Source organism: Coenobita brevimanus, chromosome 17, assembly GCF_032717465.1.
Source record: "Coenobita brevimanus isolate Jiangsu-jjx chromosome 17, ASM3271746v2, whole genome shotgun sequence".
NCBI lineage: Eukaryota > Metazoa > Arthropoda > Malacostraca > Decapoda > Coenobitidae > Coenobita > Coenobita brevimanus.
The window spans coordinates 1,391,529-1,414,874 of record NC_136970.1 but is presented as its reverse complement, the minus strand read 5'-3'; the positions used below and the strand labels follow the sequence as shown (position 1 = coordinate 1,414,874).

The following is a 23,346-nucleotide window of genomic DNA, read 5'->3' as shown; positions in this document are numbered from 1 at the left end:
ATATTATATATATATATATATAGATATATATATATATATATTATAAATATATTATATATATATATATATATATATATATATATATTATATACATATATATATATATATATATATATATATATATATATATATATATATATATGCACAGAAAGTTAATGGTGAAAACAGAGGTAGTTTGGAGTCATTTATGTGGTGTCTATCCTGAATAAATTTTGGGAATTGGGAGATACAGATGAGAAAAATCAGCAAGTAATGGTTCCATACTGTCAGGTGAAAAGCATGCACCAACTTCCTGTCATACGAACAAATTTAAAACATACTCTTTCTCTTCTACATGCCATCATTATCATCAAAAATAAAGTTATCTTTTTTTTTTTTTTTTTTTAAATATATTTCATTATGGCTGCTAACGTGGATTTTCATCTGAAAGCAAGCACTTGTCACATGCCCCTAAGTTAACAATATGCTCCCTCACCTAATACACCACCAACAAAATAAACTGGAATCAAATTATCCATCCTGTTCTACACATTTAACCATGACAGCTAATGAAAATCACATTAACTCACCCAGGCTGTGCTTCAAATGTCCCCAGCGGGCCGTAACAACAGTAACAAACATTCGACATTCATGGGGGAACAATTTTGACTCGTTCGCATAACCCGCGGATTCGTGAACGGATCTTTCTTATGATGACGTATATTTCGACTCATTTATTTTTTGGAATAGCTTTAATTCTTTACCTTAGCTCGTGGTTACAAGCTTCACAGAAGTTCATTTTAGCAAGTTTATTATGCTTTCTCGTATATCAATGTAAATTAGTGTAACATGCTAAATAAATCGTCGAGAAAGGTGTCACAACCTCTTTTCGTTGTACACTTTGAGGGATGTAGCAAGACCCAACACCTCTGCATATGCAGTCACTATACCTTTTCAAAAATAAAATTTTTCGATCAAAAAGCGCGAAAGCGAATCCAACCAAAATCCGAGACGTTCTCAGTAGCCAAATGAACCCATAACAAAAATCAGCTGATCAGTTGCCCCGTGCCTGGATTTGCTAAGGAAAACTATTATGAAGTGCCTTGCCAACATTAAATTGAGCTCTATTAGAAAACTTGGACAGTAACTGTACCATAAATTACCTGAAAAGGAAGTACAGTTCCTCAATATCGAGATAAATATTTAACTGCTGTAAAAACTAAAGTGAAAGGCGGGTTGCTTCCATCATTCAATCAACTGTTTGGCTGTGATTCTATCTGCTGTCTATCTATCTATCATCCTCAACTTTTTGTCTGGGAACCACTTACTTATCTGCCATCCAATTCTTGATAAGTATTTTTACATGTGCAGAATGAAAACCCGACACACCCAAAATGTTTAAAAACCGTCTGGTTTTGGCATAACTTTCAGAATATGACCGTGACGATTTCAACCAGCATATAACATACGATTCCATTAAGCTCACACGCTTACTACAGCCAGTGAATAAATCAGCCTACAACTTGGTTCTTGTAAAATAATATAATCAGCTTGGTTTACGTACAACTCTTCCTTTGTATATATAATAAATTCACCATGTTCCTTGTGGGTCTGACTGGTGGTATAGCAACCGGCAAGAGTACCGTTAGTTCCATGATCCAGGGTTTAGGAGTGCCTGTAGTGGATGCCGATCTTATAGCCAGGCAAGGTGCGTAGAAGAATCAATTATATCGGTATTTCATGAACTAGCCTTTCCATACAATGAAATGAATAGTAAAAAATCATAGAAATAGCAAATGATGATAATAGGAACAACAAAAGATCGAAACAGGTCACTCTGCCCCATAGTTCTTCTGGCCCATTTTACCGGCCCTAGTCTCTGCAGCCTCCCTGATAGTCTGATACAGAAATGTCTCCTGTATTAATGGGAGGGGAGGCTCTGCAGTAACATTAGGTTTGGCTGCATACCGGGAGACCAGAATGACTTGGGTGGGGAGACAGAGTGACCAGGGTAGGGAGGCCTGAATGACTAGTGCAGGTAAAACTAGGGAGCAGAGTGACTTGAGATCCAAAAAATAATAATATGAACAGCAAAATATAATAATAAGAAGAATGTCAAAATATACCAGTACTAATAATAGTCTATCTATCTATAGCCCGACGCCCTAATCCCGCAAAGGGTGGCCGCAGACAAAACGCCTCCAAGTCACTCTGTCACCCACCATTTGACTCCCCTTCCCCCAACTCACCCCCCCCTCCCTCATATACCTCTCAACTCCATCCCTCCACCTCATCCTCGGTCTACCCCTCCCTCCACCTCACCTACAAACACCCTCTTAGTCAGTCTTTCATTCTCCATCCTCTCCACATGTCCAAACCACCTCAGTGTATTTCTCCTAATCTTTTCAACCACATCCACATCTACCCCACAACGTTCTTTCACTTCTTCATTCGTCAACCTGTCCCTCCATGTCACTCCACATGCTCCTTCTGAATTTCCAAGATGAATTTTTGCTTAATGGTGATGATCCAACAGCATATGATCCTGACAAATGCACCACCAGTTTTTTTTATCAGTTAATCAATCAATGGACATCATAATTTTTTCAGAAACATACTTTGTAGTTTGTTCCAGTATTCATCCTACTCATTACATTTTAATCCTGGTTAATCATAATGATCGCTTTGTTGAAACTTATTTTGCAGATTGTTCCAGTCTGTCTATCTATCTATTGCCAGACACCTTAATCCCGTAAGGGGTGGCCACAAACATATTGCCTCCATGTCACCCTGTTCCCTGCCATTTCACAGCCCTGCTTCCAGCTCACACACCCCTCTCCCATATACCTCTCCACTCCATCCCTCCATCCCATCCTCGGCCTCCCCCTCCCTCTTCCCCCTTCACCTCACTCACATACATTCTTTTGCATTTTTGTATTTATATTTATTTGGCAGTGGTGGAGCCGGGCAAGAGGGCATGGAAGAAGATTCGGGAGGCCTTTGGGGAAGACGTGTTCCTTGAGTCAGGTACGTGCATTTATAGTTTTGTTGTTATTTTACTCGATTCCATTTTACCAAGTCTTGTAAGTCACCATAAAAATCCTACCAATTATGACTGCTTGCATTTTTTTTAAAGACAATGAATGAAGGAAAAACAAAGGAGATAAAAAAAAGAAGAAGTTATTACTGAAAGGCCTGGGTTAGATGATAATGATGACAATAATGATGATAAAAATGGCAAAAAAGAGCTAATGATTCCCTACTAATTTCACAAGACTAGAGCTTCCCGACTAAAAGCTCAATTTATCTGAAGGTGAGCTTGATCGTGGAAAGCTGGGGAAGCTGGTGTTTGAGGATGCTGAGAAGCGACGCACCATCAACAAGATAACGCATCCTGAGATATACGCCGAGATACGATGGCAGATACTTAGATATTTGTTGAAAGGTGGTATTTGTGCGTTTCTTATCAACTTTTGGCTGAAGTTATGGATGTGACTGCTTGCATTTATGGTACATTTACCTTTGCTCACAGAATAATCATACGCTTCACAAATGTTGAGTAAAAATTAGTCACAAAAATGCATATGACTTTTGATATAATCTGTAACACTAGTTAAACTTTTGGACACAACGGCATACTAGGGTTTGACTTACCAGACTAAGAAAGGAAACAGAAAAAGGAAATAGGAGAACAGGAAAGGAAACAGGAAAAGGAAATGGGAGAAACAGAAACAGGAACAAAAAGAAACAGACGAAGCAGGAGAAACGAATAAAGGAAATGGGATATATTTAGCACTGATACCTTTCATACTATTTCAGGTGAACAGTTTGCAGTGCTGGATCTTCCCCTCCTGTACGAGAGCAACAGAGTCAGTCCTTACTTGTACAAGACCATTGTTGTGTCGTGGTAAGCTGTTCAGTTGGTTTTACTTCATAATTTTGATCAGCTTTCCAAATGGTTCTGAAACTGCAGGTAAATCGAAAATACTGGTGTTGAATGCAGAATATGAGCTGAGTTTATACATTACACAAGGCAGTGATGAAAAGGTGTACTACACAATATATTCATGAGACAAACTTTAATCTGAATGCATTTAAGGGTAGGTTATAATCTGCATAAACTGAATGCATTGTAGGGTAGGCTGTAATCAATCTACCTGTCTGTAGTCAGGTGTTTTAATGCCATTAGGGGTGGCCACAAACAAATCACTTCCATGTCACCCTGTCCTCCCCCATCACTGTGCCCTTTCTCAGACATGCACTCTCTCCCTCTCTCCATCTCATCCCCAGCCTCTCCCTCCCCTTTCCCCCTCCACCTCACTCACATACACTCCCCTAGTCAATCTGTCATTCTCAATTTACTTATATGACCAAACCAACTCTAGGTACTTTGATGATGATGACGATGATGATGGTGGTGGTGACGATGACAATCACAATGATGATGATGACAATGATACTGATAATGATGATGACGATGACGATGGTGGTGTTGGTGACAATGACGACGATGATGGTGATGATAGTGACAATGATACTTATAATGGTGATACTAATGACGATGATGATATTCCAGTGAGGATGAGATACAACTGGAGAGGCTAATGGCAAGGAATCAGTACAGCGAGAAGGAAGCCATCGCTCGTATAGAAGCACAGATGCCGCTGGAGAAGAAATGCAAGATGGCCGATATCGTCATTGAGAATTCTGGGAGCGTAGAGAGCACCAGGTGGGTAGGGGTTTGTTTTACTTATGGCCTTAGTTATTGTTGATGCTTTCAGACTTTTATTCAGATTATGGTGGTGGTGGTGAATGATGATGATGATGATGATGATAGAGGGTTATGGTGGTGATGATGAAGTAAGGTTTTTATGATGATGATGATGATGATGATAGGGGGTTATGGTGATGATGACAAAATATGGTTAACATGATGGTGATGAGAAACATCGAGGGTTATGGTGGTGATGTTGAAGTATGGTTTGTATGATGATGATGATGATGGTGATGATGATAGAGGGTTATGGTGATAGTGGTGTTATATGGTTAGTATGATGACGATGAAACTGAGCTGATGGTATAGCATTAAAATGATAAAATGAGGATAAAAATTATAATTGTTGCAGTATAATTCATAAGTGATAATTTTTACTTTCATCATTACAGAAATACAATAACGATGACACAGTTTCTAAGATAATGATGAAAGTAGCTCAGGGATAACGGATAAAAGATTACGATGACAGACAAAAGGCTAAGGTGACAGTGGTAATAATGCTGATATTTTCTTGTACCCTCACAGAGAACAGGTAGAAAGCATTGTGAAGCTGCTGCGTTCATCCAGGCAGCACATATACAATCGTGTGGTGTATGGGGGTGGACTGATGGCAATCCTTGCATTATTGATCTGGCTGCTGTACGCTTTTATATGAGGGTTCGGGTTGGGTTAAATGCTGTACCTGCCCACACAACGGTCTTTACTCTTGTCGGTTAAGGAAGCTCCCTAACACTTCTTCCTTAGTGATTTATTTTTAGCTCCCTAACACCTCTTCCTTAGCGATTTATTTTTGGCTCCCGAACACCTCTTATTGATTTATTTTAAACTTCCCAACACCTCTTCCTTAGCGATTTATTTTTTAGATCCCCAACACCTCTTCCTTAGCGATTTATTTTTTAGCTCCCCAACACCTCTTCCTTAGTGATTTATTTTTAGCCTCCCAACACCACTTCCTTGATTATTTATTTTTGGATCTGGCTGATTAATATCATGTATGTGAATGAATGGTAATACTCATATTGGAAGGAATTATAGAACAGAATAAATTACAAAGGAGAAGGTGTTTGGGAGCTTCTTTAACCGACAAGAATACAAGCCAAAGACGATCAAGTTCTTTTGGAGATTTTTCGAGCTTTTTGCAAACTCTTCCAAACGTTTATTTTTGTCCTTTGACTCAATATTTCATGGAATTATACAATCCATTAGTGTATCCAGGACAGGCATACATATATTTTTAAAAACGGCATAAGTAGCATGAGATAATAAAGGTATAGCAAGATGACTTTTGTATACAGAGCAGTGTAGGAGCCAAGTTTAGCAACCCTTTTTATCTTGACAGCCGCTGGATTGACTGTCAGGTAGGTATATGTGAAGCTGTGTGCAATAAGTATTCCCATCAGGTGGGATGAGGTCATACAGTGTGACCTCGTGGATAAGGACTGAATCGGGAGGCTGCCAGAGATCAAGCAGCATGGGCAGCCGCCATTAGGTGGCCAAAGCTGAAGCATACAAGCATGTTGGAGCATTTATAAATGATATAGTATACATGTGAACATTAATCACCACGGTGCTAAGTATATTCTAAGCTTACGAAAATACAGTATTATTCCCCCCAACTGCAACTGTTATTAAGACAGGCCTTAATGGTTCAAGAATTTTAAGTTTTATCAAAATTGCTTCAGGGCAGGATGACTGAAAGTAAGAAGCTCTAGTTGTTTTCAGTTTTCATAAAAGTACATTCTAGATGTTTAACGAGGCTGTTCTGTACAACAAATACTGTTTGGTTATATTTAGAGTGAATTAGTGTAGGAATTATTACATCTCTCTGTGCTAACTGTACTGCCCCCATCTGGTTGGAAGTGCCAACCAGTCTCACAATGATCCAGTTAATTTCATGGAAACAGGCTGGATTTACTGTATACTGTACTTTGGATTTTATGCATGGAAGAAGGAACCAAAGGCTAGATGCCCACAAAATTGCTCCATAAAAAAAAAAATAATAAAAAAAAATAATAACAGCAATAATAATAATAATAATACTGTCATAACTAAATACAAAATAAAAGCCTAAAGGCATGGGCAGTTCAGCAAGGTTGGCCCATATTTCACTTACCTCCTGTTTCAGATCCACATCCCACCAAATGTACATGAGAATATGTGTATCCCTACTCATCAACGTGACTGTACCTCATATAATGTACTTCATACTGGAGAATAGGCTGAGCCTTTGTTCATGATATATAAAGACCAGTTTACTTTTACTGTAAATGTATAGCTCCCTTCAGCTAGAGGAAATTTGTAGTTTATTTTTACTATTTTATTAATCTTGGAAAACACACACACACACACACAGACACACACACACATACACACACACACGAATGGCTGAAGGGCTTACGTGAACGGATACCCATTCTTCTTTAAAAGAGAAACATTACCACTGTATGTCTACAATTTTTGATGTGTAAATAAATGTTAACTGTTCTTTCTGCTGCTTTTCCTGTCCTACGTGCATAGAGATCCGGGTATTCTGTTTAAAAAAAACTATACAACAGGTGTGGCAGAAGAGAGAAGAGTGGTAATTTGGTGGGAAGAGGAAGACAGTGACAGAAGAGGTATGGGGGAAGGGGTCCATCAGGGTGTGCTATGATGATGATGATGATGATAAAATGATAACAATAATGATATGATTACAGTGAAGATGACAATGATGCTGGCAACGAATGATGATGACGATGTTAACTGTCCACCAATCATGGGGACAGAGTTGTTCTGATACTTATTGGAAAATACTTATGTGATGCATTAAGTAAAGCACATTAGCTGGGGTGGTTTGGCCAGGTGGAGAGAGAGAGAGAGACTTGGACAGTGTGTGCGGATGAGGTGTAGGGGAGTAGAGGGATACCAAGGATAAGATGGAGGGATGGAGGACAGAGGTATACGAGAGAGGGAGGTGTATGTTGGGGGGAGGGCAGTGAAATGGCAGGGGACAGGGCCACATGGAGGTGATCTGTTTGTGGCCACCCCTTACGGGATTAAGGCATCTGGTAAAAGACAGACAGACAGATCTTTAAGTAAAATAAATATACTATTCTATGTTTATTATAATGAACACATATCCAGTTACCACTCCTTCAAGATTTACTACTATACAACCCAAAGTACTTTTTCCTCAACAGTATTTCTCACAGTATCACAGCACAGTACTATGATTGGTCAACATATTACTACAGTAGATACAGTAGATGGTTACACAACAGCAGTATGTAACTACAGAACACAGAGGGTTTTATTCCCATCATTTAAGAAAGCTCCCTAACACGTCTTTGTAAGTGATTTAGAGTATATCAGACACAGGCGGGTCCCATTATATGCGTGGGATATGTTAATGGAGGACTGCTCGGACAGAAGAAACTCTTAAATTGGAGTGGAAAATATAACTGCAGAAACTTGTATGTCAACATCATCATCATCATCTTGTATAATAGTGAAAAATATAAAGTAATTGCAAAAGCCTGTATGAGTGAAAAAATGTGATAGCAAAAAATATAATTGCAAAAACTTGTATAATAGTGAAAAATATAATTGCAAAAACTTACATACTGGAGTGAAAAATATAACTGCAAATTTTATATCCCGGTGTGAAAAATATAATTGCAAAAACTTATATAATGGAGTGAAAAATATAATTGCAAAAACTTATATAATGGAGCGAAAAATATAATTGCAAAAACTTATATACTGGAGTGAAAAATATAATTGCAAAAACTTATATACTGGAGTGAAAAATATAATTGCAAAAACTTATATTCTGGAGTGAAAAATATAATTGCAAAACCTTATATACTGGTGAAAAATATAATTGCAAAAACTTATATGAGTGAAAAATGTGGCTGTAAAAACTTATGTACTGAAGAGAAGAATATAATTGCAGAAACTTAAATGATGGAGCGAAAAATATAACTGCAAAAACTTAAATACGGGAGTGAAAAATATGGCAGCCAAAACTGGAATAATAGTGAAAAATGATAGCCAAAACTTGTATAATAGTGAAAAATATGGTAGCGAAAACTTGTATAATAGTGAAAAATATGGCAGCGAAAACTTGTATAATAGTGAAAAATATGGTAGCGAAAACTTGTATAATAGTGAAAAATAGGGTAGAGAAAACTTGTATAATAGTGAAAAATAGGGTAGAGAAAACTTGTATAATAGTGAAAAATAGGGTAGAGAAAATTTGTATAATAGTGAAAAATATGGCAGCGAAAACTTGTATAATAGTGAAAAATATGGTAGCGAAAACTTGTATAATAGTGAAAAATAGGGTAGAGAAAACTTGTAAGTGAAAAATATGGTTGCGAAAACTTGTATAATAGTGAAAAATATGGCAGCGAAAACTTGTATAATAGTGAAAAATATGGTAGCGAAAACTTGTATAATAGTGAAAAATAGGGTTGCGAAAACTTGTATAATAGTGAAAAATATGGTAGCGAAAACTTGTATAATAGTGAAAAATGACAGCTTGTATAATAGTCAAAAATACGATATTGAAAACCTGCATAATGGAGTACTGTACATAACTTATGGGAAAATAAGGTTAGGTTAACTGATCACTCTTGCAGCACTGAATCTGCATCTACCTTGCCCATTCTCGTATCATCATTTCCTGTATGGCGTATGTTCGTATAACAGTACCCGCCTGTATTCAAACTACAGAATGACAGCTACAGGACAAAACTTTAATGACACAAGTGGTTGAGTGATACCTATACAGACGGCCATCCACATTCTCGGGGATTAGGGGACAAAGACCCCCACAAACATGAATTTTCTGCGAATGTTTGGTGCGCCCTCCCATAAATGCCTCTACAGCCGCAAATCACCCCCTTTGAGCAAGTGTGCACATACTGTACCCAATGAACCATACTTGGGACCTAAAAGAAGCCTAAAAATATCACAAATAGCTGATGACTTGCCCATGTGTGAGTTTGGGCAAGTCATCAGCAATATATTTACCCCAACTTCTTACAACCGTACCCGTTAAATTCAGTCTTGGCTCCAAAGAGGGACAATCCGCGAATCTGTGAGACCCACGAAAGTTGATTCCGCGAATGTGGAGGGCTGCCTGTAGTCTGAAAATGATGACTACAAATGCATGAATGGTCAACTACATGGAAACAGTTTGACTTGTAGCTCAGGAAAATAGTATGGTGACAAATACCTCAGTTTAAATGACAGACTCGGTATAAGGGAACAGTTTAAGTGACAGACTCGGTATTAGGGAGCAGTTTAAATAACAGACTCAGTATTAGGGAACAGTTTAAATGACAGACTCGGTATAATGGAACGGTTTAAATGACAGACTTGGTATTAGGGAGCAGTTTAAATGACACTCAGTACAAGGGAGCAGTTTAAATGACACTCGGTATAAGGTAGCAGTTTAAATGACAGACTCGGTATTAGGGAACAGTTTAAGTGACAGACTCGGTATTAGGGAGCAGTTTAAATGACAAACTTAGTATTAGGGAACAGTTTAAATGACAGACTAAGTATTAGGGAGCAGTTTAAATGACAGACTTGGTATTAGGGAACAGTTTAAATGACTGACTCAGTATAAGGGAACAGTTTAAATGGCAGACTCGGTATTAGGGAGCAGTTTAAATGACACAGACACCGGACAGTTGGAATGAGAGCTACTATGGGAGTTCGAAAGATCACTATAGAGAACAGTTTACATGGCTGCAAAATGGGGGCAGTTTAAATGAACGGGAACACGGCAGAACCTCAAATAACGTTCTTTTGTTCTCATCAGACTTTTTATATACCTACCAAGTGCCATTTTCAGTCTTAATTGTATGTGACTTAACCCTATCAATACCCAGCCAATTTTAGTCTTTATCCATTAGTCTGTGAGCTCTACAATCTATCTATCTATCCATCTATTGCCAGATGCTCTACAATCTAGTTTTAATAAATTATACGGTGGTGTAGCCTAGCCCTGGGCCCCTACTCTCCTGATGAGACAAGAAGGGAGAAGATGAATGGTAGATAAACTGATACAGGAAAAAAAGAATAGGATGAGTGGCAGATAGATAGATAGATAGATGGATGAATAAAAAGACAAAGGTAAATAAGAATAGGATGAATGGTAGATAGACAGAGGCAAAAATGAATAGGAGGAATGTTAGATAGGCAGAGGTAAAAAAGAATGGGATGAATGATAGACAGATAGATAGATAGAGACTGGGGCAAATTACCAGTATGTGTGGAAGAACATGACACGCATTTGGCACACCATTTTTCACTGAGTTGGTTGTCTGATGGAAAATATATACCATATCAATAGACACCCCTCAAAAAAATAATAATAATAATAAAAAAAAAATAATAAATAATAATAATAATAATCATCATCATCATCACCATCATCATCTGGACCTCCTTTCCCACCCTAGGGCAGGATGAGGAGTAGCACGTCCAGACAGCCCAAGTTTGCCCAGTCCAATGGGCCACGCTTCCATTCACTCATCATTCAAGCCCCTGGAATCCTGGCTCTATCTGATATGCCAAAAATATTCACCACATTCTGTAGCTTCACATAAACACATCCGATAGAGTCAATCTAATAATAATACCTCCATCCAAAACACAACACTACTCATCCTACTATTACTACTACTACTACTACAATCCCTCTACTACTATTACTACTACCACTACTACTAAGTGTAAATGGCCATACTGTACCTACAAAATGGAGTCAGGGGTCTGTGAGTGGAAGAGTGTGTGTCTGTGTGTAGTTCAATGCACTGGAGATCCTGCCAATGACTTCCCTCTTCCGTGTTTTCTCTGTCCTACTCTCTGTACCCTGCCTCAGCTCTCATCCTAGCCTTCAGTGAGAAAAGAAAGTGAGAAAGTGAGATAAAGGTGAGAGAAAGATGATAATGACAAATAAAAACATGAGAAAAAGATGATAATGACAAATAAGTGAGAAAAAGTGAGAGAATGATGATGATGGCAAATAACAAGGCAAAAGAAAGTGAGAAAAAGTGAGAGAATGATGATGATGGTACCAAATATTAAAGGAAAATAAAGTGAGAAAAAGTGAGAGAAAGATATACGTGAAAGATGACGACAAATAAAAACATGAGAGAAAGATGCTGAAGACAAATAGAGTGAGAAAATGTGAGAGAAAGATGATGATGGCAAGTAACAAAGCAAGGGAAATGAGAGAGAAATATAATACTGACAGATAACAGTGAAAGAAAATTGAGAAGGAGTGAGAAAATTGAGAAAAAGTGAGAACATGGTGGCCAATACCTGTTCTCTCTTCACCTCTGGCATCACAGGAGTTTTATGCTGAAATACTAAGCCGTTAAATGTTGCTCCTGTATCATTTGTAGTAGTAGTAGCAGTAGTAGTAGTAGAGAGAGAGAGAGAGAGAGAGAGAGAGGAGGCTACCAGTGTATTAAAATAAAAATTCTAAATACGCAAGTTTGAAAGTAAATAATAAATAAATAATAATAATAATAATAATAATAATAATAATAATAATAACCCTTATTATACTTATGCTATGAGAAATGATACACTTTTTTAAAAACGTTTTCCTTATTGCTTGTTTTATTTATTTTTTTGCTTTATTCTAACAATTTTTCTCTTTACTAAATGTATATAGTATAATAATAAATATTATTACATGTTTATTTACTTTTATTTTGTATCTTTTTTTGCATTATTCTGACAATTTTTTTCTACTGAAAGTATACAGTATTAATCTTCCTGTCAAAAATCGGATTTGGAGACACCTCTTTAATGGTTAAGAATGTAATAACAGACAGGATGCGTCCACGATAGTGTTAGGTGAACTAAAACGTATAGCGTTAGCTGGAATGTAATAACAGACAGGATGCGTCCACGATAGTGTTAGGTGAACTAAAATTCTTATCTTTGCTTCATCTCCACACATCCAGCTATGCATCTTACTCACTTCCTCCTCCATCTGACTCATTTCCCTCTCAAGTTACATGTACTGCGCTGTAATTCTCGTTACACTGAAGTACTTTTACACATTCTTACACTGCTGTACTTTTAGCCTCCCTACAGTGATGGCTTCTGTATTCATTTCTCACATTAATCTGTAAAACCAGTCATTTCCTTCTAACTTAGGGTTATTTCCTTCAAACTTATGAACTATTTTTCTTTTTTACTTGTTGTTAATACCGGTATATTGCTGCTACACTAATAATAATAATAATAACAACAATAATAATAATAATAATAATAATGAGTAATAATAATAATGGTAGTAATCATCATCATCATCATCTGGACCTCCTTACCCACCCTAGGGAGGGGTGAGGAGTGGCAGCATCCAGACAGCCTAAGTTTGCCCAGTTCAATGGGCCACACATCCATTCACTCACCATTCAAGCCCATGGAATCCTGAATCCACCTGATAAGACAAAAAATAATAATAATAATAAAAAAATAGTAATAATAATCCTTAGGTGGCAGAGTAATAATAATAATAATAATAATAATAATAAATTGACACTAAGCTAAACCTAATACAACCTATACAACAACAGCAACCACACACACACACACACACACACACACGCACAGTACTGTAGTGAATTGTATCTATCAACTAATACATAAGTGTACACAGTAATAGTGGCTGTATTTAACTACAGTACTAAAGAACACAGAGGATTTTATTCCCATCATTTAAGAAAGCTCCCTAACACCTCTTCGTAAGTGATTTATTTTGCTTATTACACCATACTCTCCTTTTCTGCCTTATATAAATCCTTCCAATGCCATCACACTCTGAATAAATAGCATACAAATGGATATTAACCAGCCATGTCCAAAAATAAATAGCTAAGGAAGAGGTGTTAGGGAGCTTCCTTACCTGAAAGTTAACTGAAAAAGGAGAAACTAGACACTGTAGTACAATAATTCTTCACTCAACATGCTTATCATCATCATCATCATCACTACCACCATCATCATCATCACCACCACTATCATCAACATCATCATCATCACAACCAACACCATCATCATCATCAGTATCACCCAAATCATCACCACCACCATCACAATCATCATCACCACCACCATCACGATCATCACCACCACCACCATCACGATCATCACCACCACCACCATCACGATCATCACCACCACCACCATCATGATCATCACCACCACCACCATCACTATCATGATCATCATCACTACCACCATTATCATCATGACTATCCTCACCATCATTATCATCACTACCATCATCTACTGACAGGGACATGGAGCCTAATTACTCCTTTAATTACGGGAAGACAAAGATAATGACACTATCCCCCGCTCTCAAAGGGTAAATGAGGCAGGATGATTAAGTATGAACACACGTATGGGAGACAAAGACGCTGCTAGAGATCAAGCATTAGGTGACCAAGGCCAACAGACGCATCCGGAACATTTATAAAGAGACAAAGATGCTGCTAGAGATCAAGCATAAGGTGACCAAGGCTGACACACGCATCTCGGAACATTTATAAAGAGACGAAGATGCTGCTAGAGATCAAGCATTTGGTGACCAAGGTTGACACACGCATCTTGGAGCCTTTATAAATGAGACAAATAACTTCTAAGTGTTTAAGTGAAGCATCTGGGTTACAAGTGAAACAAATGAATGAATAAATAAGTGTTAAGTGAAGAATTATTATGCATGTTGGTAAGTAAAGTGGAGCAGTGTGTGTTGAGAGAAAAAGTAGAGAAATGAATGAAAGAAAAGGATGTGGAAGAAAATAAAGCATGACAGGAAATGAACAACAGAAGTGAATGACAAGAATGAGAGAGGAGGAAGAGGAGGAAACAATGGGAGAAAAGGAGGAGGAGGAGAAATGAATGAGACATGAAATGGAAGAGGAGTGACTGAAAGACTGAGAGAGAAGGAAGAGGAGGTGCAGAAGAGAAGGAGAGAAGCGTAGTGAGAAATGAAATGGAAAAGGGACTGACTGACAGAGTGAGAAAGAAGGAAGAGAAGGAGCAGAAATGAAGGAGAGAAGAGGAAGAGTAGTGTCTGAAAGAGTGAGTGAGAAGGAAGAGGAAGAGGAGGAAACGAAGGCCAAAAAAGAAGAGGAAGAAGGGTGCCTGATACAAGAAAGTACAGTACTCCTGAATCTACTTAGGTGACGATGATAATGATGACTTAATGGAAAAGGTTGTAATTATTTTTTAAAACATCCCAGACTTACAATAAGCAGCTCCTGTATGTGGAAATTTTACCCCAAAAATTCAAACTAAAAATAATGGAAATCTACCTGCAACTTTGAACTAAAAATAAAGGAAAATGTGTATCTTAGAGAATTAACTAGATATACCAGTAACTAGTTTTATGGAAGAGGATGAGGAGAGGGGAAGGAAGAAGAAGAGGAGAAGGAAAAAGAAGAGGAGAGGGGAAGGAAAAAGAGGAGAGGGGAAGGAAGAGGAGGAGGAGTGAGAGACAATGGCAGAGGTAGAGAGACAGACAGACAGACAATGACAGAGGCGAAGACTGAGATAGAAGGAAACAGACAATGATACAGACAGAGGAAAGATGAGAAAGGGCGATTCAAGCAGCATCCTATTGGAGCTTCACTTTCTTGCCCCATTTGAATGACAGTATGCCGAGGTAGGGACACGACGCGCACTGGAGAGGGAGGGAAAAGACAGAAGGGAGACGGATAATAACATGGACAGAAATAAAGACACACTGAAAGAACAAGGGACTGAGATGGAGAGGAGAGGAGAGAAAATAACTGAGATGGGGAGAGGAGACAGTGAGTGAGATAAAGAGGCAGAGACGGAAGCCAGTTCAAGTGGTATCCTGGAGAGTGGAATCAATGAGCTTCACTTTCTCGCCTGGCTTAAACGCTGGCATACCGAGGTAGGGACACGACGCGCACCGGAAAGCATCGCCGAGGTAGCAGCTGCCGCACGATGACTTGAACTCCCGCCTGTTCTCCTCTGCCCTCTGCTGGTCCTCGGATTCCAGTTCCTCCTTCAGCCCACACACGCAGTTCTTGCACGCCTTCCGCTGCCCGGTTGTCCCGCACACCTTCAGGGTGGAGGGGTCGGGTCGGGTCCTGTCCTCTTCCGTCAGGAGGTCATCGGGGTTTTCCAATTCCAGGTCGTCATCCAGATCAATATTCCAGGTACCATTGGACGACAGTGATTTGTCTGCTGGGGTTTTGTCCACACTCATGGTGCCATTTGATGATTTGTCCACTGAGGCCTTGGCAAATGATAGCTTGACTGCCGACCCGACCTCAAAACCAGGCTTGTTACACGTGACCTCTACGACAGGCACCGTCAGGTCTCGTTTCTGTTCGTCGGTCAAATTGGCATTCTTGGGCTCCGAGACTGACGTGAAGCCGGCCAGTTTGAGGTTGGTCTGGGCGGTGGAAGGATCGATGGTTCTGGTGGTGAGTCGGCCGTTGGGCTTCAGGATCCGCAGGGCTTCCCCCAGGGTGTCAACGGGGCAGAGGTAGGTGAAGGGAGGTAGCACGCCAGCCAACACATGGTCAAACAAACTCGCTCTGTGTTTGGACGTGAGAAGCATATCCGCATTCTCCACATTCACGCGACCACTGCTGCCCACCGCTGACTGTAGGAAAATAAAGGTATTAAAATGGAGTATCAGCTGTGACAGTAGGTAAGAGAGTTTACTGTAAAATCTACTGGTCGTCATCAATCACCATCGCCACCACCACCACCACCAACACTACCATCACCATCATCATTATCATTACCAAAACTCATCCTTTTTAAATTTAACTATGTGGGAGAAATATCAACAGAACACGCACTCATCCAAGCTGTACATACATTTAAATATACGGACAGGTTGGGATCTATTCTTTCATGGATCTCTCTCTCACATAGAAGTAGTAGTATTACCTTAAGGTCCTCTACGAAGGTCTGCAGTTCCTCGGTGTTGACAGGATTGCTCCACACTACTAACACGTGCTGCCCGGGGTTGATGCCAAACATTGTGATCTGAAATTATCTGAAAATTTAAACCCAGTGTCAGTTTCCCCGTATTCTTGTCGGATGAGGACACTTAACGCCTTTTCCTAAGCGATTTATTCTGTATCTTATGCTTTACTGCCCTCTTCTGAAGCTTAACACCTTTTCCTAAGTGATTTATGTCTATTACACTTTACTGCCCTCTTCTGTGTTACATAAATCCTCCCAACAGGCCATACTCTGCATAATGTACAGAAGGATATTAAACAGTCATGTCTAAAAATAAATCAATAAGGAAGAGGTGTTTGGGAACTTCCTTTACCGACGAGAATACGAGTCCAAATGCCTGGCACAAGCTGAGAGAAAGCGGCAGTCGGCTCAGATAGCGAGTCTAATTACCAACTGACCCTTTGGACTGTCTGTAGCTACCAATAATTCTCATAGCTATAATTAAACAACAGCAATACCGGTGCTGTACCATCATACCAAAACCAAACACCTATCTATCTATCTATCTATTGCCAGGGGCCTCAATCCAGTTTGGGGTGGCCACAAACAAATCGCCTCCAAGTCGCCCTGTCCCCCGCCATTTCACTGCCCTGCTCCCAACTCACACCCCCCTCTCTCATATACCTCTCCACTCCATCCCTCCATTTATTCTTTAAGAGATGATATTTAACAATGTCCAGTGATATTTTTTATCTTTCTGGATATCTCTAGTTGATTCTAAACAGTCTTGAAGATTTTGAAGCTGATGGGATAATTTAGGTTACGTTAAGTTTGGTTACGTTACCATAAAACAGGTTAGGTTAGGATTTTACAAAAAGTGGGGGGGTACGTTACGAAAACTAAGGCTGAGTTTTAATTAATAGGTATGGGTAATTTCGTTCATGAATAGCATTCGTTGAAAGGATTATGGTAAACTCTCAATACTTCGCAATATCTGGCCTTACACAATATCCGGCACTGTTGACTTAGCTCTATTAAAGCAATATCCAGAGAAATTATGCAATACCCAGCATCAAAATTAGATGTAACTTGCAATCCTGTGCAGTATTCAGGACTGAGGCGTATCAACAGGTGCCGTGTTACTGTGTTGTTATTTTATTGTATTCCATGCTTGGGAAAGTTTTTAGGATAGAGGATTGAGATGGATAGTAACACAATATCCAGCTTAACGATGAATGTTGAACTGATGTGGGGTATTATATATGCAATGAAATATCTGGCATTTCAAGTTATTTGGCGTAGGGCGTGGCTGAAATACATCAGATAATTGAAAGTTAAGTACAGTAATCACTCTAATATCCGGACGCCCAATATCCGAACATCCCCACTATCCGGACATAAGAATGTTTCATACTGTACTTTTTTTCCATACTATACTTACCTCATTTCACTCTTTAATGTCCTTTATTGGTGTGAATAGGGTGTTAGGAGCTATGCATGTGCAGTAGGAAGGTGTTTTTCTGAGTTAGGCTAGGTTAGGGTCCATAAGTACCAGTCCAGGAGCCAGTCACAAGAATGTTTATTATTGTATGAACCTACTTCTAAACCCTCATTTTATGTTTCTTTTGCATTTATTTCAGTCATTTATGTGCCTTATTGGTGTGATTTGGGTCTTAAATAGGTGCTATGCATGTCCAGAGGGAGTTGTATAGGTGTTTCTCTGAGTTAGGGTCCATAAGTACAAGTCCATAAGCTGGGGCCCAATATCCGGACAGAACCAATATCCGGACCTACCTATGGCTCTATTATGTCGGATATTGGAGTGATTACTTAGTTGCTTAAGTCTTCATTACCAGTGGTCTCTCCGAAGTTGAATAAAATCACCTACAACAGCAAAAAAAAAATAAAAACGGTATCATTTTACTGGTACTAAAATAGTTACACCACTGTGGCTCTTCCAATCAATTTTTAGTAATCCTTAAAGAGACACAGGACCACCTTTTAAAAATTAACTAAGGTTTACATCTGCCTTTGATCTGATTCAGTGACTTTGAAAAGGCGTACACTAGAGCATTTTCAAGTGTAAAGAGGATCCATTACAACAGGGAACTTACGATTACATAAGGGACAGATTAGGTTACGATAAATTTAGTTAGGTTGGCATAAAAAAAAGTTAGGTTAGGATAAATAGGCAATGATAAGGGTAACTTCATCTAAAAATGGAGGCAGTCTTTGCACAAATGGTGTCTGCTTATCTTACACACAATTAGCCTAGATTACAAACAAACACCACTTTTAAATACTTTTCACAAGTAAAAATAATACATATAAAAACAAATATATGGTAAACAAAAAAATATGAATAATAATAAACTTGAAATGTTCAACCAAAAAATACTAGTAGACTAAGCTATGAAGGGCTAAAATAAAGAATATAATGGAAGAACACTAAAATATGGTGGTCCTGTCTCCTTAAGGAGACCATTAGGCCATTGCCTAATTCCATGGTTGTCCAAAACTGCAATAAGTCCATTTACCTTTATGATTTGATTACTTACTGAAAACCCCCTCATAGATGACAGACAGGATAGAAACCTCTAGATTCTACAGGATATTCTAACTAACACTTTTTATTCTTAACTGCCTTTTATGAGCAGCCATTAAAACGTAAATTACATGTCCTTCTAGCATGATTTTTCCTCTGCAAAACTGAAAGGTCTAACAGCTATAAACCCCTGCTTCAGTAAATAACCAACCTCTTCTCACAAAGCATTACCATCACCAAAATAACTACCACAGTATAAAAATAACTACCACAGTATAAAAATCCACGTCCAGGCACTACATTAATGCAAAGGTTAGCAATAATCTCCACAGCAAGATCATCTCTTTTATAACGAAATGAAAAGTTTGGTGCTAAATAAGAACTGGGTAGACTCATTCGCTACACAAATTCCACTAAATCACCATGACGATAACCAGCTACGTTATTTTGCTCCTATGATGCTGGGTATGCCTTCCTTCAATTAAATGTCTACAATAACTCCCAGGAAAATGTTTAATATTACCTGTAACGCTGCGTAATGATATAATCCCGTATCCAGCGGCAGCCACGTCTGTTTTGCTGCCCAGGATCCAACAGCGTTCTTGTCAAGGCGTAAAAATGCACAACTGCGTTCTTTTAACATTATTATTATTTACATAAATTCACTTTTTTGAGCATATCTTCGGACATAACTCAAGATTATTGCCGACTTATATATCACTGACCTCGACGCTGTGATTATTTGGCAGACTGTACTGGTTTATCTATTCATCCGTGTCTCTTGCAACAGACTGCCCTCCCTCCAACTACACCCCTCCCCCACCATGTGCCTCCTACCCCACTCCATCCTTTTTTTTTTTTTTATACATAGTCTACCTACCTCGTTGTCCGGCCGGTTAAGGTACTCCAACCCAATATGACAATAAGGGCTCAAATCCGAGGTGTGGCTGGAGTTTATTGCTTGTATAACTGCCCTCACGGATGAGCGACAGGTCACTCGCCCTGAGTAGCCTAACCCCTATTATCCTGATATGACAGTAAAGGATTGAAGGGTGGATAAATGCACATAAACGGGCTTTTCCTAAGTCAGCTCTTCAGTTTTGTGAAGAGGAAAGAACAAAATAAGGTGTGGAAATCAGCTCCCCGAAAATATAATTAATGATCCCGAAATCATGCATGTGTACTACCTGGCTTTTTCTGTTCGTAATCCTCATCATCACCTGACTGACGTTTTTTCCCCAGTTGTTGCTGTCTGACTGAATAAATGGATGAATTCTGTACTTCTCTCCTTGATAGGAGGTACTAATTTATGCTTCTTGATGCAGGCGATCTGCATTTGTTATCTTTGTGCATCTTTTGTATTCTAATGGTTTTGTTTCATATTTTATAAGTTTATCCTCGTTTGTATTGGTTAAGGTGAAGGCCAACTTGGTGGCTGAGTGGTCAGCATCAGTGACTACGAAGCTGCCAGCCCATCAGTGCCTGGCCTCAAATCCCAGTGTGGACAGTTGGCATCGCTCGATTCTGGTGTAATCCACTCTTTATGGCCCAGTAGATTAAAACAAGCACTTACTGCAGCCATGGGAGGCATTTAAGGATGATGCAGTGGCTATGTTTCTAAGGGCAGTGAGTGAATAACCTAAAACAGAGATGTTACAGAGATGAAAACATAAGCGCCTCATTACACCTGTTATCACCTTCACCTTGATATGCTCGGCCTGACGTAATTCCTTATCATACTATAGGACCGATTACAGTGTCTTTTCATATTTTCCTCCTGATGTTTGATGGTACTACAGTATCTGTGTGTATTTTGGAAAGGGGTGGGGGTGGGGGGCAAGAATGACACGAAAATGACACCTGCAGGCATTGGTGAAATTATTTAAATCTTCAAGATGTACGTTAACTACAAGTCTACACCACAAAATCATCATAAGTATACTCACTACTTTATACCGTATGTGGGACAGGACAGTACAATAATGGAAAGAGGCGCCTTCACGTGGTGGCACTGATATAACTGGCCGGTGGAGTTGTCTGGTTATACAAACATCCCTCGTCTTTCCCTAAGCCCCCAAATGAGGCGAGTGGGAAGAGGGCAACTTCAGCCTGCAGTCCACAGGGTTCACGTTCAGATGAGCCGGGGAGTTGCCATTACTGACACAAAATCATCTTCAGTATCATCATATCTGTACTTCCTATATTTAGAAAAGGGGTGGGATGCCTTCATGTGGTGGCACTAATACGGAAGGGTGGCTACACTGCCCATACCAGTGTCTCAACTCCCTCCCTATCGGCCTAAAGGCACTCTTCCTGTCACTTTTTATTACTCTTCTTTCCACTTCAAGGAGTCATTTACAACGCTGGGTGGTAACCATATAGCCTAACCAGATTATGGTGATTTAGAACCTGCTATGGTTCCCTTGTTAACTGGGTGGAATGACGCAAATGCGGCATACATCCAGAAACCAAACTTCCATGCTTTCCCCTGCGGTTGCTGTCACGTGGCACAGTTAATCGGAAGGGAATATCGGTTCGCTGCACGGCACAGCCCTGCAGGGGAGGGGGGGGGATGCTTGTTTGTGGTTTATGGGTCTGCTCAGCCAGGCAGACTGGTTGATCAAGAACAGCAAAACTAAATTGGATGGGCTGCACACACACACACACAATTCAAGCCTCTGAAAAACATAGACAATATCGCACTTTATTATTACTTATATTAGAAAAATACATTATATAACCTTAAAAATAAACACTCAGATGTGTCATAGCTTTTTGACTTTATATTCTAGCATTATGTACCACACCATTGTATTAATCTCATATCTGACGGGTATACTCTTTTCACATAACCTGGCCTAAAATTGCCTTATCCCCATCTTGAATAATTAATTTGTTTTTGCTGCTCAACTCTGGTCTGTCTGATCAAGCAACTACTCCTATAGAATTGGTCCAAATTTTCCCTGCACTGCTCATGTGGTGTCTCGGGTGTGTGGTGAGGTGTGGTGTGGTGTGATGTGCTGTTAGGACGCTAAAATATCATAACACACTACATAGCCTCTAGTAACGTTCCTGACAGCGCTCCACTGTGTGTTATGGCAGGTAGATCTATTCTCCTGGGCATGAGACAGCCCTAGCAGGTACTCAGTAGGGATGGTGGGTATTGGCGCTGAAGTGGTGACATGTGACGGTGTGTGGTACGTAGGAGGACACGGGAAAGGGCTGGTAAGTCTCTGCCCAAACACTGAGCAACGTCAAATAAACCGCACAGGAACGAAAATCCGGGCCAAGTTAAGGTGAAGAGAGTACTGTTTAGAGTAATAACATACGAAGGTAATATGTCAATCAAACTTAACACATAAAAATAAAACAGTAGCCCCCGAAACACGCCCCCCATTTTGACGTGCCGGTTTGTGAGGCAAGGCTACTGTAGTCCTGAATAATGAAGGGTGGTGCACTAAAATACATCATTGTAGTCGTCATTATCTTCCTATACCACTATTACTACTACTACTTTTACTACTACCACTATCATCATCACTGTCATCACACACACCGTACATACATAAGTAAAAAATCTCTGTGCTACGGTTGGAAATGTACGTCATTGCTTAATATGGACTGAAAGCTCTCTCTCCCTCTCTCACACACACACACACACACACACACACACACACACAAGGCAGCTTTTTCACCTACCTAACTCCTCCACTAGGCACTTAAACCCTGGTCCTGGAGAAAGACACGTAGCCCAGTCCCCTGAGAAAAGAATGGTGGACTGGGTGGACTATTTCAGCCTGCAGTCCACTGGGTTCAGGTTCCAATTCCACACATCACAGGTCCTTTATTGTCCTCTCTCTCTCAATTTCTTCTGAGTGGCTTTCCTGTTTCATCTATTGGCAATTCTTCCACAAATATGATTCTGCTCTCCAAGTTTTTGAAGTGCAGTGGTCAAAATAGATGCCTTCATGTGGTGGCACTGATAGATGAGCTGGTGGATCTGCCCGGTTATACACAGGTCTCTCTATCCCCTCCCTATTAGCCATCCACTCCTAAAATAAAGTGGGTCGCAGAA

At 39.5% G+C, this 23,346-nt stretch overlaps 2 protein-coding genes across 2 annotated transcripts; one reads left to right on the top strand and one right to left on the bottom strand.

Annotated features, from left to right (window-relative positions):
- The first annotated feature begins 1,058 nt into the window (after positions 1-1,058).
- Dpck (Dephospho-CoA kinase) lies at positions 1,059-7,201 on the top strand. Its single transcript, XM_080265857.1, has 6 exons — positions 1,059-1,687; positions 2,935-3,006; positions 3,293-3,424; positions 3,799-3,886; positions 4,556-4,708; positions 5,282-7,201. Exons 1-6 carry the CDS (start codon positions 1,576-1,578, stop codon positions 5,409-5,411), a joined length of 687 nt encoding a protein of 228 aa, XP_080121983.1. The 5' UTR covers positions 1,059-1,575; the 3' UTR covers positions 5,412-7,201.
- Positions 7,202-15,467: 8,266 nt separating this feature from the next.
- CIAPIN1 (cytokine induced apoptosis inhibitor 1) lies at positions 15,468-19,845 on the bottom strand. The gene is made up of 3 exons (XM_080265856.1): positions 19,795-19,845; positions 16,709-16,817; positions 15,468-16,415 (listed from the first exon to the last, which is right to left on the bottom strand). Exons 2-3 carry the CDS (start codon positions 16,799-16,801, stop codon positions 15,624-15,626), a joined length of 885 nt encoding a protein of 294 aa, XP_080121982.1. The 5' UTR covers positions 16,802-16,817; positions 19,795-19,845; the 3' UTR covers positions 15,468-15,623.
- Positions 19,846-23,346: the final 3,501 nt, after the last annotated feature.